This window comes from Myiozetetes cayanensis, unplaced genomic scaffold (genome assembly GCF_022539395.1).
Source record: "Myiozetetes cayanensis isolate MyiCay16 unplaced genomic scaffold, myiCay2020 scf21, whole genome shotgun sequence".
In the NCBI taxonomy this organism is placed as follows: Eukaryota; Metazoa; Chordata; class Aves; order Passeriformes; family Tyrannidae; genus Myiozetetes; species Myiozetetes cayanensis.
Window position 1 is genome coordinate 3,677,379 of NW_026087423.1, and position 18,862 is coordinate 3,696,240.

General features: G+C 40.2%; 1 protein-coding gene across 1 annotated transcript in view; it reads right to left on the reverse strand.

The window, feature by feature from the left end:
• Positions 1-18,862, reverse strand: part of CIT (citron rho-interacting serine/threonine kinase) — a 69,725-nt gene that overhangs the window by 31,433 nt on the left and 19,430 nt on the right. The window contains exons 10-20 of the mRNA XM_050318849.1: positions 16,185-16,290; positions 15,170-15,313; positions 13,705-13,824; positions 10,039-10,209; positions 9,724-9,777; positions 9,094-9,147; positions 8,039-8,179; positions 7,543-7,668; positions 4,495-4,590; positions 2,639-2,755; positions 2,132-2,241 (exon numbers count right to left, since the gene is read on the reverse strand). Of these exons, the coding sequence (XP_050174806.1) occupies positions 2,132-2,241; positions 2,639-2,755; positions 4,495-4,590; positions 7,543-7,668; positions 8,039-8,179; positions 9,094-9,147; positions 9,724-9,777; positions 10,039-10,209; positions 13,705-13,824; positions 15,170-15,313; positions 16,185-16,290 (1,239 nt within the window). The remainder of the gene's footprint in view (positions 1-2,131; positions 2,242-2,638; positions 2,756-4,494; positions 4,591-7,542; positions 7,669-8,038; positions 8,180-9,093; positions 9,148-9,723; positions 9,778-10,038; positions 10,210-13,704; positions 13,825-15,169; positions 15,314-16,184; positions 16,291-18,862) is intronic.

Sequence of the window (18,862 nt, forward strand, 5' to 3'; positions counted from 1 at the left end):
ATTCTTCTCATTTCTTCAGGTCCTTGTTATGGGTTTTTCCAAACAGGAAAAAACAAATGCTAAGCAGAGTTGTTTTCTCATAATGTATTTCCATGAGATAAGAGGAATGAGATGCTGCAGGATTGGGGTAGTGTGTTTGGGGTTGTTTGTTGGGGTCTTTTTTTACGTTGTAATGGACCTAGAACTTGACCTACACTGCTGAGAAGTTTTGCTGTCTCTGATCAAATTCTTAATCTGCCAAGTGAACAAAAGCAATTACTTGTGCTCATAAGGATTTTGAGAGCTGGCAGTGGTTAATTACCACCATTTGAAATGGATACCCTCAAAATAAAAAAAAAAAAAAAAAAAAGGGTCTTTCTACATTATTTACAATTCCTGGAATCACGTTATCATGCATTGGGAAATTCTGCCTCATGGTGTGCTTTCTGCTTAGAAGCCTCACAAAGCTCTACATATATTAATGAATTAATATTTTAAGAAGTTCACTGTGAGATAAGCTGTTATTAATCCTATCCCAGAGAAATTATGTGGGTTGCCCAAGATCAAATAGAAAGACTTAACAAAACTAAAAATAGGACTTTAGTCTTCTGACTCACATTTCTGTGCATTGCAAGCAAAAGCACCCTTTCACCTTTTCTCTTTTTTTTTAATTTACCTCTACAGATTATTGTCAGCCAGAACTGTCAAATGGTGTTATTTCATTTCCTACTGTTTACTGGGCTATCTTCTCAGGAACCTGATAATCATTGGTTTCCTCAGATACTGCTGGAACAAGAGCTTGCAGAGCTCCCCTCTCCTCTGAAGGGTTTAATCACCAGTTCTCCTCTTGATAAATGCTCAGATTAGCTGCAGCTTTTGTGCATTCAAAATGCAGTCCAACAACAATTTATACATTTTCACCAGCCCAATTCACAAAATAAGCACAAATTCATTAACTCTCTGCATGCATAATAAAGCCATTTTCTCTCAAAATGTTGCTAATTCTGTCCCATCTTCTACCAATCCTGCAAAGCAACATCCCTTGACAATATGTCTCTCAGTAATCTATTCTAAGTGTGTTAAAATGTTATTATGTGTTTTTCTTGGGTTTTATGGCTCTTCAGTCAAGTGTTCTGCTCTCAGAGGGTGCACCCAGCTCAGCTAAGTTCTTCCACTCAGTCAGACCAATGACTGTGACACTTGACCTTCCAAACGATTCCCAGGCACATGTTGGCAAAACGTTTCTGTTTTATTTGAGATTGAAGGTAAATTATGGCTTTTGCTGCCTCAATGAACTTCCTGGGTGATTAACTAGAGGTCATCTGGAGCACAAAGCAACACAATTTAATTCCTCAGTTATTCCTGTGAATATTTTTGGCTGCTCAGGCTAAAATAACTTGCCAGATATTTGAAATACAATGAAAATTGGAGCCATTACATATCTGGAGGCATAATCACCACTGAAAAGGAATAAAACCAAGGCAGCTCTTTGCCAAAACTCATCCTTGTCTGATTCTATTGCATATGAGAGGGGAATCTATCCAAGTGCTTCCCACAAGGGCACTACCTGACATTGCATCCAGCAGCTGATGGACACTGGAAAGTTGGTGGATCTCTGAACTCAGTAAGAGCATAATCTGCTTTAGCTTTGCCCTGCAGGATGTATCAAATAATCCAGGCAGGGTGGGATGTTTGTGAATGAAAAGTATCTAAAGCTTTCAATTTCGACATCATGTGTCACAGGAATCAAGGAAAATATAAAATCTATCAGCAATATTTATGTTCAAAAAAAGGAATATATGCTTCTCTAGAGGTATTCTGAATATTAAAATTATTAGTATTCATTTAACATATCTGGCAAACCAGCACAAATCATCTGCCTGAGGAAAGGCTCCAAAGTAAACACTCCCTGTAATACAAACCAATTTTCCCAGTCGTGTTTGAGGAAACACAAAATACACAGTGAGCCACAGGTATGTGAAGAACAAGCACGTTTTTTGAAAGCATATCACTGAAAAACAAGCAGGGAGCACAGCAGGCCTGCAAGAAAGAATTACTTTTACACTGAGAATCAGAGAATCATTTGGATTGGAAAAGACCTTAAGGTCTCTTCCTGAGCCCTGTCAGCAGTGACTGCAGCTGCCACACTCACATGTTCCTCTGGGTAAAGAGGCTGCTGTTTGCTGCCAGTTTGTTGGCCTCAGACAACTCCACAATTCTCTGTTCCAGTGACCTGATCTTGGAGTCCATTGCATTGATCATCTGAAACACAAGTGATCATAAAAATAAACTTTATGAAAAGCCTGAACTTTTTCTAGAAACAAGAAGAACTGAAAGAAGACTGAACAAACGGCATCGAAGATGCAATTCTTGGAGCCATTTACAACTGCTTTCTGCTGCTTTAATATTAGGAACAAAAGCAACCATTGTATTATCAAAATGGGGGGTACACAGAAAGCTGCTTGGTTAATTTTAAGGAAATATTCTTGAAGATACTCCGAATTTAAAAAGCATGTCTTTTAAAATTAGCATTAATCAATGAATTTCCTTCAAAGCAGCTCAGCAGCGCTGCCAAACCTCAAACAAGATTATCTTGCTTGAAATCAGCCTCAGAAAGCTGCTCTTCAGCTGCTTTGATTTCCAGTTCAACAGCACATACCGCCTTCTGCTCAGCCAGGACTTTACATTTTTCACGTGCTTCTTCTTCGTGCCTTCTGAGCATATTCTCAAGTGCTTCCTTATCTGCAAGGTCTTTCTTCATCTGATTTTCCAACACCTAAATGAAGACATTTCTTTTGTCTAAATTATATCTGTTTCACTGGGCAAAGGGCAAGCAGAGAGAAAATCATCAAGATAAGACAGAATTTTTTTTTTTTTTTTAAGCAGTTGATCACATCTCAAGCAAAATTAAACCCAGGATGCAATGGCATGGAAGAGCCAACTCCAGAAAAGAGCATTCCCTCAATTATGGTTGAAGATTGAACTTGATGGTGGGATTTTATAGACATGGAGACAGTGTAGATTTTTTAAAATTATTACTTTAAGTCATATAACCTGTGTTCAAGAACAGTTCCAGACTAATGCAAAAAACCCAGAAAAACTCTCTACTCCAAAATATGTACAGCAGGGGAAGTCAGAAAGTGCCCATCCTTTGGCTGCTTGGAAGTAATTTGTGAGTTCCATAAGGGTGGATGAGAAAGGCAACTGGGAACCACAGGAATCCTTCCAGCTGGAGACACCAAATCCAACAGCTAAGCAAAAAACTTCTTTTTGTGACACAAACACCTGTCATTAGGAACAGCATTAAAGTAATTAATTGCTACACTTTTTTTAAAAAATGTATGTCATGTGTGCATGTCCAGAGTTCTAAATCAGTTGTTAAACTGAAGGTCCCTCCCTTCAAAGAAGTTTTTTGAAGGCACAAATTCTGGACACCACAGGATATTTTTTTTACTGTTCCAACTACAAAAGCCCCATGTTCTCTTTCATCCCTTTAAACCTTTTTCATCTGGCTTCCTGATTTCTCCTATTAAACCCTCTAACATAGGTCCCCATAATACACTGGTTCTCTTTTTCTTTTTATTCATTTTCCAATGCCTATCCTCTTTTCTAGCTTTTATATCACCACTTCTCCTTTCCCAACATCTACATCTGATCTTCCTGATCTTGCTTTCTATCACTCTCCTCTCACTGCTGATTACCACATGCTCTGATCTGCCAGCAAATCTTCTTACTTCTCTTTTTTTTCTTCATATTTCTCCCACAGAAATTTCTTCTCTCCTCTTTAATATTATGTCCTCTCACATTTAAGCCAAAATGTAGAATTAAAGTCCCAGATAAATGTACCAGATAAAAGCTGTTTCTACTAAGAATGATCTGGTTTAGCAAAGATTCTTACAAAATGTATTTACTGCCTGTCATACTGTAAGCTCTTTAGAAAAAAACCACAGCCAGTGCACATACTCCTATTTCCCAGTTCTTTTTGCCTAATTTTAGATGGTGTCTATGATTCTATTTCTAACTGTTTGTTAATGCTACCCTGGAAAAGACAAAAACAAAGTGGGTGGTTTCTGTGGCTTCTTGGCAGATGTTCCAGCTCCAAGAGGATGGGATTTCAGAAACGCTCCAGTATTTGCTGCATTTAAAACTCGCAGGTAGGCTGAGGGAACACTCACAGAAAATCACCACTAGGAACTGAAAGCTTCCTCAGGGTGTGAGATCCAACAGCACTGAGGATCATTTAGTCAGCAACAGTCAAATTAAAATCACCAAGTGCCTCCCTGCAGTTCTGACTTCCGATCCCAGCTGTCAAATGCAGTGCTCCAGACAGGTCAGGAACAGGGGTAGGGACTGGGAGAAAAACTGATTTAGATCCCACTGAGCTCCCTGCACTTTGCTCTAGGGGTAAGCAAGAAGGCAACTCATCAGCCTAAACAATCAGAGCCCAAAGGTAGCTGCTTTCCTCTGAACCCCTTCTACCCACAAAAGCTTGTAAGGAAGATAAGACATTTTTACTTTGAGTTTTTCCTCATAGAATTGTTCCTTCTGTTTCAGCTGCAGCTCCAGGTGTTGTGCTGCGATCTGAGCCTCACGATGCTTTTCCTCCAGCTCCTGAAAGCAGCAGAGATTCACGTTCAGACACAAAGGAATAGTAGGTGCTGTGTGCATGTGTTACACAGGTATCAAACACTCATTCATGCTCTTTTTTAAGGCTTCACACTATAAATATCCCAAGACCTGGGCTGCCATATTAAACAAAACCTTATGAGAACTGCACATTATCAGCTTTAAGCTCTGCATATTAAGCTGCTGACCCTTCTACTGCAGTGCAGGTCCATTGCTAAGGACAAAGATTTCTACTTCCAAGGTAAGAATCTCCCTTTCCCAGTAAAATATTCTCAAAGATAGGCCAAGGACATTTGGTGAAAAACACAGTTATAAACATTTTATAGCTGCAGTGGCATCACAGGAAGTTCAGATCTATTTTTACCAAGGTCTCTTACTTGTTTTCTCACAGAAAACCTCAGTAAGGGGGTACTGCTGTCAATGCTTTTCATTCTGCATTCAGAGTGGGAATAGCATTTACTTTGCTATATTCCTCGGATGAATGTTGTCAGAACAACTATTTATAAGTTGCTTGGAAAACGAAAAGTGCAGGATGTAAGATATGTGGTGGAACATGCCAGAATGTTTTTAACCTCTTTATTTCTTTATTAAATAGCTTCAGCCATGCACAGCAAGGATTTAAGTCATTTGTAACTCAGAAATTAGCTGTTTCTGCTGTCTGACTATGTTATTTGGAGTATATCTATAATCAGCTTTCAACAGGACACCTCACAAGAGCTGAGCTTACAACTTTATGCTCATTTATTGTTGTATTTGCCACTCCAACAATTTCCCTGGAACAAGAGCAGCTCCAGGTCTGTCACTCACTACCACTGGCTTCACTCTTGCACTGACAAGTTGATGTCTTGGGCTGCATCCAGGTCCCCTGTCTGCCTTCATTACTGCACAGCACAGGAAAACTTCCTGATATACCTGTGTACTTTAGCACTTCTCATATTATTTTCATATTCTCTTTTCTGATCTTCCTTATCTTGAAAATATATGGCTCTTTTTGCAGTAATTTGCTTTGGACCTCTTTTTCCAGAAGTGCGAATCAAAGAGGGAGGTTCACCAAAAGTGGGTCATCTCCAGTGCCTGGTCCCGACACTTGTGCATGGAATGGAGATTGCTGCTTTTTGCAATTGAAATGTGTCTCCCAGCAACAAGAGGGACAACTCGCCTCCCCCAGAAGCCCACACGTTTCAGGTCCTGGCAGAGAATCAGACAACCAGATCAGCAGCAGCTTCAAAGCCACCGGCATCAGACTGCTCATCTCATAGCAGCAGCTTCACCAGTTCCTGCAGTGGCACTTAACAGCCAGAGTGGGCTTAAAAAGGTAAATCTCTTCCCATTCCAGTTCTCACTCACTATTCTCTATGTAGCACTGACTCTGTGTTTGCCATCCCAGCAGTGATCTGCACTTTCAGACAGTAATAAATTCTTCTCTGACTTGTTTCTTGCTTCTTATTCAATTCATTACAGGCAGATCAGCTGGTGCTTCTCTGATACTGCTGCATGAGTGTACATGAAAACAAAGCCTTTATTCAGCAATATCCACCTTATTCTATGCAACTCTGTATCTTCAACTCCCATCTTACCTTCCTATGCTTTTATACCAGGAAAAGTCAAGTTGAGATCAAGATCTCAAGAAGAGATCAACTCGAGGGGAGGTGGAGGGCAGGAGTGCAGAAAGAACACCAGTATCCTGTGCTCCCAGGGCAGAGTTGCAAGGGACTAGGAAAGACTGTAGGAATATTTCTTCAATGCCTGTTTGACTTTTTCATAAAATACTTTTGTGCCTCTCCAACACTCTGTCAGAACTCCATGGAAACTCTCTATAAGAAGAGCTAAACATCTCCCCCGGTGTAAAACAATTAGTCGATATTTCTGCACTCCCTTCCAGTTTCTCCTCCACAGAGAACATAATCAAAACCAAGGAATAATTCCCAAACATACACAGCAGGCTTATGAAACAATCCAAAGTTTTACACTATTTCTAAACATAAAACTGGCTCTGTGCCCAGCATAGTCTCCCACTTACCATGCACTCGTGCTATCAAAACAATTTGAAAGGAACAGCACTACTAAAGAACTGATTCTACCTTTTCTTGACAGCAATCAGGCACTCTGATGTTTAAGTCTACATCCCCAGAACAAGCCTGGGTCATCTGTTGACTCTAAATATGCTTCTTTATGCATTTCCATTTGGCCTTCCTCAGGTGTGTCTCTGCTCGGGATTACTACCAATAAAATGTCATCCTTTCTTTCCTTCTCACGTTGGCAACACACAAAGAAAGCTCATGAGGAATGTAAAGTAAATTTAATTATTCCACTATAAAATTATGCTTCCTGTCCCAGGGAAGCAAAAGTATTAGAAACACCCTCTGCTTGGTTCACTAGAGACTGACACACTAACTTGCTATAAAGATTTAATAGGTTTAAGAAGGAGAGAAACAATAAATTGCCAGCAGAGAAACATGGGGGTGAAAATGGTTTCCTGACAAATATTATCTTTGGAGATGAACAGTTTAGATGACTAATTTCTCTCTGCTTCAAATAGATGTGACCTCTAAATTCCTCTGCAATTTAGTTTAAAAGATAGATATTAATGGTTTTGTTGTTGCAGTATCCTGTCCTGAGAATGCTTTACTTCTGAAACAATCACTAGGTAAATAATTTAAATATTACTATGTTGACTTAAGAGTGCTCCCACTGAGACAACTACAATTTTGAAGAAGTATTAAGACTAAAAGTACAGGAGTGAGGGAGTGAATTTGTAACTACAGGTGCAAAGAGAGTTTGAGTGCTTAGGCTTTCTCCAGTATGACTAATACAAGAAAGAAATCCCTTTATTCAACAATTTCCACCTTATTCAACGCAATTCTATGCCTTCTGCTTCTTTCCTACCCCTTTCTTACAAACTCTCACACTCCAAGTTTCATTTTCACCTCTGCTCACCAGAATTTTTTCTGCCATCTGTTGGATCTGCTGAGATTTGGTTTGAATATCTTCTTTCAGGCGGTTTTCCCGTCGCTCCACGGTCTCCAATCTCTTCACTTGATTCTCCAGAGAATGGCGCCGTTCCTGTAGAGCAATTAGGAGCTGCCATTTAGGCTGTTCAACTCTGCACTAGCACAAAGCAAGCAGTGGTTTCTAGAAACAAATAGGCTGAAGCAGTCAATGTACAGGGTTGGCTTCTGTATTTTCAATCCTCGTCATGCCTCGGATCCCTTAGGTAACCACATGTCCTTATTGACTCCTCACTCAAAATAAAAATCCTCTCGGCCTTCTTCCAAGAAATGTATCTCTTTTTAATTAAAAATGGATTCACGTCTAACAACACTTTCCCCTGAAGAGTTACTACAGGAATACACATTGTTCGGAGTCACCCAGCTTCCCAAACTGAGGCACATCCCAATAACCAATTTACTTTAGATGGATGTTCCCCACTCACCTCCGCTTCAAGTAATTTCTTCTTCATGCTTTCATTAGAATCTTCCCTGTTCTGCAGCTTCTCCAGCTCCTTCTCAGCTCTCTCCTTTGCTTGACGGATATTCTGCAGCAGCTCAGTTGCCTCTGAGCTGGCTTTCACAGCCTGAAGGTCCACAGAAAAGAAAAGGGAGGTATTATATGAAAAGCACACACAAAACTTTGCTTGCTACATTGCAAGTTTCTACTTGACTCTGTGTCTTGAGAGTAAAGCCTACCCCCAAATTCAGCTCAAGTTCTTGGAAAGAACTCACAAAACAATCTTACTAAAAGATCAGGAAAATGATAACCTGTTGGCCTAAAGATAATTCCTGAGCATTAATGCAGGGAGAAAAGAAGGCAGGATAAAACATGATTGTTTTGAAATATTACTATTTCTATATAGTTTTAGCCTCCTGATCATATCCATGAATATTAACCTTTGAAAAAGGCCCCTCTCAGGAGGTGCCAAGTGTGACAACCCCTTTCTCTCCAGCTAAAAGATTCCAATCAGACTGTTCTTACAGTGATGACTGACCACAACAGCAAACATTAGATATTATTCAGCATACATTATTAAGGTGGTTCAAAATCCTGCCGTGAATCCTTACTGTTCAATGGTTTTACTGTGAATAACTGAACTCTTAAGTGACTTTGCAATTAAGGCAGAGTGTACTGGGAGACTAAACCAAGCCCTACACGTGTTTTACTAGTGAGCAAAAACCAGCTGAACTCTGTCTTGGGAAGCAAGGGAGCAGTGCTTTGCCCATGGCATCCCCATTAAACGAGAATTGCTCTACACTACTCCAGCTCTGACTCAGCTTCATTTGTAAAAATAAACACCGTTGACATGTCTCAAGAGCCAAAAGCATATTGAGAGCACCAGTGATTGCAGATACCAGTTCCCACCCCCTTTCCTTATCATCCCTCATGCTATGACTAATTCTATTTTTGAGGGTAAAACAAAGTGCATCCCTCCTCTCCATTAAGGTTTCACTGGAAAGTCTGGTGGAAAACTCACTTTCACCACCCAGACATTACCTTTGTCAGCTTTTCCTGCAGCTCCTGGATTTTGGCCTGCTGCTCTGTATTGATCTACAGTTAAATAAAAAGATGGGGGGAAAGAGTCATAAAACCAAAAAGGAAAAAATGCTGTCTGCTGATGATAGCATATTTATTTTAATTCACTTTCCAAAAGCCTTTGTTTCTCCCTATAAATTCCAACATAATAAAATTCTCCTTGGCCAATCTATTCCCACTTTGCTAACTTCTGGTTGATTTGATATTTTTGTCACCAAGCAGATTGCTCAGTGTGAGAATACTCAGAATTCTATCAGGTTTTCATTTGCTGTTCTTTATGAATAAAGAAAACCCTCATGTATCCCCACTTAAACTCCAAACTCGGATGACACATAAAGCCTGGCTTTGCCTGGCTTCTGAACACAAGCCATTAAGAACAGGTTATCCAGAGACAGCTTTATATCAAATCAGAAAGAACAGTGAATCACACCAAGAAAAAGACATCTTAAAAAATGAAATGAAATGAAATGAAATTAAATAGGGAGGGTTGTGAGGCCGTGCATGTCACAGACTAGCCAAAGACACTCTTGGTTTCTATGCATGATATGAAAGACCCAGTAAGCAAACTCCAGGACACTGAAGTGAACATACCTTCTCCAGTTTGCAATATAACTCTCCTGCTTCATTTTTTCCTTGATCTTTAACCTGTAACTTAAGTATAAAATATATAAAAATCTCAGGAAAAGCTGTAGTACGTTGTGCTTCTATCCAGCTGTGCAATTTAAACACCAGGAGTTACACAAGTCAGGCTGTTTTTAGTGCGCAGCTGGAAAACATTTTGCATAAGTTGTACAAACCACGCCAATCTTTGAAGGACACCCCCCCAACTCATGTGTGAGTGTGTCAAAGAGCACCAGGAATTCAAGCAAAGCATCAGCCCCGTGACTCCCACGAAGCCTGAACTACCTTTTGCAACTTGTTGTGACATTCGGCAGCTTTCCGTTTGAATTCTTCCGCTGCCAGTCGGGACTCCCTCAACTCCGACTCGTAGAGGTCGCTGCGCCTGCGAGCTGAAATCAGATCCTCCTCCAACTGATTCATCATCAACCTCATTTCTTCCACTTGAGCTTGATATTCCTGTAGTTGGGGTGGAAGGGGAGGAGAAGGTATTACGTTTTAGAGGCAAAAGGGGAAATGCTTGGAGCAGCAGATCCCAGAATACCGATCGCAGGCGAGAGATGAGTTTAATAAGAGGGTGTGGAGGAAAGGTAAAGTACAAAATAAAACAGGAAAAGCTAAACAAAATAACATCAATGGTGTTCTGGTTTGAGTCTTGCCATTTTCAACTCAATACCTCGAAAAGTCAAAACATTGACTTTTTAAGAGTGCAGGAACACATAGATACATCTACACACAAATGATATAAATTACTTACATTTCTAAGCTCTGAAACAGAAATGTGCCTTTGAGTTGATGTCTCTACTAAATGCCCAGATGCTCCCTCAAGATCTATTTTCTCAGGCTGATAACATGACAGTTATCACAGATCTGCACAGCTTGGGTAAAAGGAAAGAAGGAGAAGCAGAGGGGTAGCACACTGTGCCATCAGCTATTTTCTCTTGACGGAGTTAAAAAGGATCACATTGCTCTGCATGGGAGACAACCTAAAATCAAACATTATCTTAGAAAAACTACCTATAAATCACATTGCCCATAGAAGATGTTTTTCTATATAGGCAGAAATAAAGATTCCCCCTGCAGGAGACTACAAGACAGGGCATTTGGATGGGGAAGATGGGAGAAGAAAAGAATTTGAATTGACTATCTCAATGACACTGGGAACTCAAACTGAGACTAGCTCAAGAGATTGCTTCTCATATATTCACTGGATAAAAAAGAATTTAATCATGTTTATTTAGCATTTACTAAGTCCTATAAGCATACATTTCATAAAATTACTCTAAAGCAAAGGGGAAAAAAAAAACCAACAAAACCAAACCAAAGTATTTTTTATGAAGCTGAGAATAAGTAGAAAACATGCACATCAAGAGCTAGGAACAAAGATTCTGAGGGACTGACAGTGGGGGAGTCTATCTTTCTTTCCATTTTAATGCCTTACAACACTCCTGATTACCCCCATCTTCAGAGGAGTGACTGCCTCGTGACAGGATCGGGTTTGTCATCGCTCCCTCCAGACAGGCCCAGGCCTTCAGTCAGCCCGGGGACTGCAGGAACAGCGAGCCCAGGGCAGCCCCTGACCCTCCAGCAAGGAGAGCTCATGCAGATGTTTAGAGAAGCTGGGCCTTTAACAGATTGCTTTACTATTTTTTGGCAGAATGGCTCTGCTTTGGAATCCCAAAATGGGTTCTCCAGTTTGTAAGGCACACAGGGACCTGTTCTTCCCAGTTTAGTCTCCTAGGGATGGTCTGATTTTCTTGCTGGAAAGAATTAGAGCCTTTTGATAGAAACTAAGCACATATTAACTCAAATATTCTTTTCCATACAAATGAATTTGGGAATAAAAAAGGCAGAACTGTTTGAAGGAATACAAGTTCTGCTCAGAAAGTAAAATTTTTTAAGACTTCCTAGAATATATCAGCAACACTTGACCAAAGAATTACAAGTATGACTACAGTTGCCACCGTGACAATGAGTGTTTGGGAAGGGAGGAGAATGGGGAAGGAGAAAAGAAGGAAGAAGAGGAGACAGTTAGTGATATTTCAGGTTTTCTTGTTTCATCACATTTGCAAGATTATCTTTGAATAAGTGTCATGGTCAGGTCAGAGGAACAGGCCACACCACTAAAGGTAACACAGAACAAACCTCTCAGATATTCACTGGGCAGAGTTTAAGAACTACCAAGAGGTACTTAAGTGCATATCAGTGGACAGGCAAAGCTCAGGGCATGTACCTGAAGCAAATCACACCAGGGAACTATATACAAATGAGTGGGGCTTTCAAAAAATACAGATTCTGAGTCCTTGCAAGTTCACCTGCTCACACAGATCTTTATCAAGTAACAACCAGAGCACAGGTTTAGTTAAAACAAAAAAAACAGAACAAAACAAAAACCAAACACACACCCCAAACAAACAAAAAAAAAAAACCACAAATCCACAACGCTCTTCTATTCAAGTACCTGAGGTCAAGTTGAACCTACAGCCTTGCCCTGAAAATACCATGTGCCTAAATATTAAGTTTTGGAGGTTCTGATTTGCTGTTGATTTGACTTGCTCTCTCTCAAGTTTCAGGTTTTCAACAGCAAAACTCTAAAGGGACTCGTCCATCTCACCTCCCAGTTCCCTCAACTTAAAAATCACGGTCCAAATTAATGGCCAAGATCCACCTGCTCGTATGAGTCAGCACAAATATCTCAGCAGATTTTATTGTTCTTGTCTTTCAGAAAGCTCAAAAGACCCCCCTCAGATATGAAAGTCTGCAGGATATTACAGATTCATTTGTTGACCTAAGCAGCATTTTTATGTCATTGTGAATCTCCACAAGCCAAATTAAGAGGTTCTGGGACAAAGCATCTGATTAAGAATTACTTGCATTATGTTTCCTCTGTTACATGTGTCTGTACTGCCCGAGAATCTATGGGCATTTATAATCATCAAAAACCTTCCACAGTTCAGTATTTAAAGCAACTTCCCAAGCAAAGCACCAGAACAGAGAGCAGGGAGCTTTAGATCCCTTGTATTACATAAAACCACCACCCAGAAGAATGCAGGAGAGGTCTATGGAGGCCTGAGACATCCAGAGGGTTGAGTTTGCATTTCATTACTTTTTACATAAGAGCTTCTTATGTCTGGAGAATTATTACCAAGGTTTCTGGGCTTCCTTGTCTCAAACACTTTGAAATGAGTCAGTTACCATTTGTAAAGTGCTTTGAAGATGAAAACCAACAGATAGTTGCAAAGAATTATTTGAATGCTACAGCAAATTTCTTTTTCTCAATGCAATATGTTGCTGTTAATTCGTAAAACTGAATGGGTTCTGTCTTGTAAATAATTTTAAATCCTAAAAATGTCCAAATTTGGATATATTTTCATTTAATTTTGACTTTTTTTTTTCCCATTATGAACAACCATATGGATTAATGAATTTTGAACATTCTTCTAATGGGAAAAAAAATTATTAATTTCTCCTTTGCAAACAGATTAAATTAGGAAAAGAAGAGTTAGGCAACACAAATTCTATTTTGAAAGAATACTATTTTAAATGGTCAGATAAGAAAGAAGAAAAAAACCCACAAAATTAAGGCTAGCTCAGTTCTCTCCCAGGTGAAGATCCATTAACTTGTTATGAAATTTGCATACCTTAACCATTTTAAATGGATAGCTCATTTCTAATGCATCATATTACTAAAGCATTGCAACTTTTTCCTAAGCTAGTTTTATAGACAAAGTCCTCTCAGGACTAGGAAAAGAAAAACCTGAGGTTTGGAGTCAGTGCTTACTTGCAAAATACACGAGTGGAATTTTGTTGTGTTTAGGCACCCATGTGAAAACACACAGATTGGGAGTTATCACAGCCTACCAACATCAAAAGTCATCCTGGCACCAGAGCTAGAAGATGCCAAGAGTGCCTGTTTGTGGATAGCCACCCTGCTCCCCAAAGAAGCAGGAATACCTGTTCTTTGATCTCTTGCAGTTTTCGGCTCTGCTCTCTGATATCATGAAGTAGCTGCAGTGCCTTATCATCTTCCTGAGACACCTCCATCCGTGCCTGCTCCAGGCTTCGCTTTAAGCTCTGCAGAAAGCAAAATGTTCAATACACAGGCTTTGGTTTTTCAAATGGTTGTATAACGTAGACCTTTAGTTACACAAATGCCTCCTTGACTGCAGCGAGGCATCAAAATAAATAAAAAAATTAAAAAATCGAGGCACCAGCGATGGAACCCTAATGAAATTCATGGCCAGTGCTGCTCCTGTCTGAGCAGAAGCAGCCCGTTTTTACAAACATTGTTTACTCAAATCTTGGTTCAAATCTCTACTTCCTCACATCAGGTTTAGAGACATAAACCAAACACAGATCACAAAAGGCATCCATTATTGACAGCATTTATCTATATTTTATCCAGCACTATTAATTCACAACCTAGATACAATCCTTCAACTTCATGTTACTTACATTTTTCTTGTTGCTGTTAAGTGAGTCAAATGCTTTAATCATTGTTAAACTTCTACAAAGAACAGGAGAGCTGAGTCTGTATCTCACCACATACCTTACCTGCAATTTGGACCTACCAGTGGAATGGTCCTCCTGTCAACTGAATATTATTCTTCAATAGAGAGATATAAACTGAATTTTATTTATTTACCTAGTAGCATTTAGTATGGTAAAACTCAGCCCCGTTTTAAGATGTGCTTCCCAACAAACCAACCCACCAGAAAGGGTTTTCAATTCTCTGAAAGAGATAATTATCTGCACTTTTGTTCTTGGTACAAGAGAGGAAACATAATTGTATATCCAACTGAAAATACAGAGACTATCAACTCGAATGAAAATATCCTCACTGGAATCTTGCCAGGACAACTGGGCAGACATGCCAGCTCCCATGAAAAATGCCAAATGATCTTTGAAGGCAAGGCTTTGCAGTCTCATTTTTAGATTCTACCTGAAAAATAGCACCTGTCCTACAACCTTCCCTGACATTGTGCTGGGGAACTGGATCAGTGTGAGCTCAGGACACCACAGATGGAGGCAACACCTTTGCTTCCTAATCCTATTTGTTGTTGAAGATTTCTGTCTAGGCACTGATTAGGCCCCATCCTCTTCTGGCTAAGAAACCTGCAAGAAGTCAAACCCAAGCATGTTCTAGCACAGCCAGTGAGACAAACATCACAAATAGTTCCAGCAAGACCAGGACAGTAGTCACTCCTGCATGATCTAAGCACATGACCATGAAACAACGTTCGAATCAAACTATCAAGCAAGCTTTTGCAAACAGCTCAGGGCTCCGTGTTCAACAGATATCCCCTCACACATTATCTTCTCTCCATCAAGTACCCCACTGAAAGCACGATGGAAGAGAAAGACAAAGACCACCAGATTTCAGGCCTTCAGATCTGAAAGGACTGGGGGAAGGGCTCACACTGCATTCTGTGATATAGGTGGCCAGGTCCTGCTCCAGGAGGGATCGCTGGGTCTCAGAGGCTTTCAGTTCCACCTCCTTTTGGCTAAGTACAGCCTCCACCTCTGACACTCTCCGGTGCAACCGCGTCATTTCCTGCTCCATCTGCAATAAATATCAAAAGGTTACAAAGGGGGGCTTCACAAGCTTTGTTAACTGCTACTTTCAGAGCTCTGTTTGTAAGGAAGTTGTCTCCAAGAGACTTCTAAGCTATGTTTCTCCAAATGGTGTTTAAATTCCGATACCATTGTCTCTGCTCCAGGAATGCACAGTTCTTCTTAAGGACAAGTAGTAAGTCTAAGTCACCCCATTCATTCAAGCTGCTTGTTCATATTCAGTCATTCTTCGAACCCCAGTTAGCAAAGAAGACACAATCATTTTTCACCTGACTTGCAGAGATGGGTCACTTTAACCTTATCCCAAATCCATGCTGGACCAGAAGATGGTTTCCCCCCATCTCCTTGTCAGGAGCAAATGGTCAAATCCAGAACAGAGTAGGGAGAAAAGTAATGGAACTCTCATAAAAGTCTCAAACAAGCAGTAAAAGTGTTAAAAGACTCCACCGGGTTCCCTTTATTGGAGCACAGCAACTGTTACGAGACGTTCACCATAAGCAGTGACGTGACAACAGTTATACAAGCAGGAGCTGATGAGTGAGGAGGAGCCCCTCAGAACAGTACTGGGGTGACTTGTGATGAAGAGGCACGGCCTGCAGGAAGCAGCAGTCGTCTGTGTCAACGCTGGGAAAAGGACAGCTTAAAATCCAGAGCCGCTTCTTGTTAAGGTAAAAGTATCTAGAGCAAGAGCATGGCCTACATTCATCTCCCTTTGTACTGGATAGGAAGCCACCTCTCTGAAGGAAAAGCACTTTGCCCACCACGAGTCTGGATGATCAGCAGCATCTGACAGATCCCCGGACATACAGTGGTTGCAGATTCCTGGAGCAATGGAGATGGCCAATCGCATAAATAAATACCTTGTGACACTTGTCCTGGGCGTCTTGGAGCTCTTTGCTCTTGAGAAGAAGTGTCTTTTCCATGGAGCTGACCTTGGCTGGAGAATCCACACTTGAAAAAACAGATCTAAAAGAGCAAAGCCAAACAGCACATGAATACAGGCAAAAGGTCCAGAAATCTGATTCATGCAGCCTCTGTAAAGTCATTGTGTACTTACTTATCCCAGGCTAAAAGAAAGGTGCAGCAATTCCAGCCTAACAGCCATCATTTCAGATCAAAGGTACCATAAAAGCTGATGACAGTGTATCATTACTAAATAATCCACGTGTACTTCTAGTTACAATATTAATATTTTCCATCAGCGGATATGTCACAGTGCAAAACAATAAATCACAGCAACAGCACTGCATAATTTGTAGGGATTTATAAGTGCAACAAAACCAAAGCATAAAGCCAAAGGAACCTTTGGAAAGATAACAAATTTCCGGAGAAATGCTTTTTATTTGGTACTTTTATTTTTAAACAGGTTTTTAAATTATCGCCGAACTATAAAAGCCCTAAAAACTTCAACATTTCATAATCTGCACCACAGGAAGAGGAGTTTAATATCCTTAGTTACATTCTGTGAATCGAAATTGAAACTTTCCTAACCCAATTCATATGATCCCTACGAACTCAATCAATACCAATATGATTAGTCACACTGCAGAACTTCAGAGCTCCACTTAGAAGTAATTCTTTTTCAGGAGACACAACTTAACTGTACTGTTCAAAACAATTTGAACTCCAGAAACCTGGGGGAAATATTTACTTGTTCTTAAGCTTTCTGTTTAATTGGGACTCAGCACTTAGGAAGTTTACCATTTCTGTCAGTCTAAATTCATTCTAGAAAATGAGAGGAAGCCACCTGATGTTTGGGAGCATATTTTTAGTGTCTTGCAGCCTTAAATATGCAATCTGCAACCAAAAAAATTAAGTGCACACATGAAACATAATTTTAAAAATCACATTCTCCCTCGCTTAAAATGATTCAAAGGAGATGTTTAAGCAGTTACTGATGGAACCAGTGTTAACTGATGGATGAACACGCAGCAGCACAATGAAGGTGCTAATAAAAGATCACACAGGCTGCCCACACATCGCTTTCTGCTTCTCCTGGCCACAGTTTGGTGTGCAGCCAGCGATCCCCATGGAGAGAGAGGAGCTTTGAGCAGCTCTCTGCACACAGCCACACACCCACACACAGCAGCACAGGCTCCTCTCAACACCAAGGAAAGTTTCATTCCATCACCACCATTTTCTGAGAAAAATCTACTCCTTAATCCAACTCGATATGCAACACAGGCACGGAAAGAGAGACGGGGATTTCGATGGAAATGCTGCAGCAACATTTCTGTCTCAAAGGGATCGTCAGCACCACCACCTCAAGTTGTCATCAGGAAACACTGTTGTGATATCAGCAAACAAACCCAGCAAACCCCACCAATTCTGCCCTGAGAGGTCAAACATGAATATCTCTTCAGAAACCTGGTATGGAAAAACTTAGAAGAAAGAATCCTGCATGTCAGTGATACAGATATGATCAGGACTTACTGAAAAAAAAAATAAAAAAAATGTTTAAAATGAATGCTTTTATACAGCGTTCCTTTAGTCCTGGTCCAATCAATCCGATCCGTCAAATTACCATATTTAAAAATCAATTTATAAAGCGTGTCTATACTCCTACAGAGAAAAGGCAACCATCTGAGAAAGATGTATATTAAATCCCATAACAGCTGGGTGTACAAACAAGGCTAAAAATGAATAGTTGAGAAAAGCAGTCTAAAAATACAAATTAAAGCTCACATTAACTAAAAAAGACACTAAGGAATCTGCTTTCAAATGTTAATCAAATATATGTAAATAGCTGCAAATATGTACTGAGACAAGTCTGAAAATCTTCTTATAATAAAAATTTATTTTTACAGGTCTGAACTGTACTAGCTGAAGCAATCTTTTTTTTTCTGTTACAGTTTCAACCTTAGCCATCACCTTTTCAAACCTGAGGTATTACCTAAGAAAACTCCAGGCCAGTTCTCACAGACCTGGTTTTACTTGTGGCTTCTATTCCACCTCCCTAAAGGAGCTAATTTTATCCGCTATTTTTGCTTATTTATTTTATTTGCTATGAAAAGAATCAGAGCCTAATATTACAAGCACCATTTTGCTTTTCAAAAATTCCTCCTAGTGAGCCAGCTTAAAGCCTCCATAGGCACTGCAAGGCAGGCAGGAAGAGGATGGATCCAGGGAAGGAGATGCAGAGCTGTGCAAGGACAGGTGGTTCAGCAGGGTGGGATGGCCTGGGACACAGAGCAGGAGACTGAGCGAAGTTTGGATTTCCTGAGGTGACTGCAGAGGGAGCTGCTCCTCAGGGTTGGCGTTGGCTTTGTAAGGGAAGAGGAGGCTACAAACTAGAGTACAATCTTTCTTCCTCATTCCTGTCCAAAGAGAGGAAGAAATTCCTTAAAAATACATGTCCTGGTGACACGATAATTTTCCTGCCGTGGAAAAAGAACATCTTATCCCCAAGGGAAGTTGATTTGGGTTAGCACTGGACACGCAGCTTTTAACAGACTTGCTTTCCCAGTAATTCTTTCCTGTGTACAAATTGTATTAGAACAACTTCCTGAACATCCACACAACCTTCAAAGTATCAGAA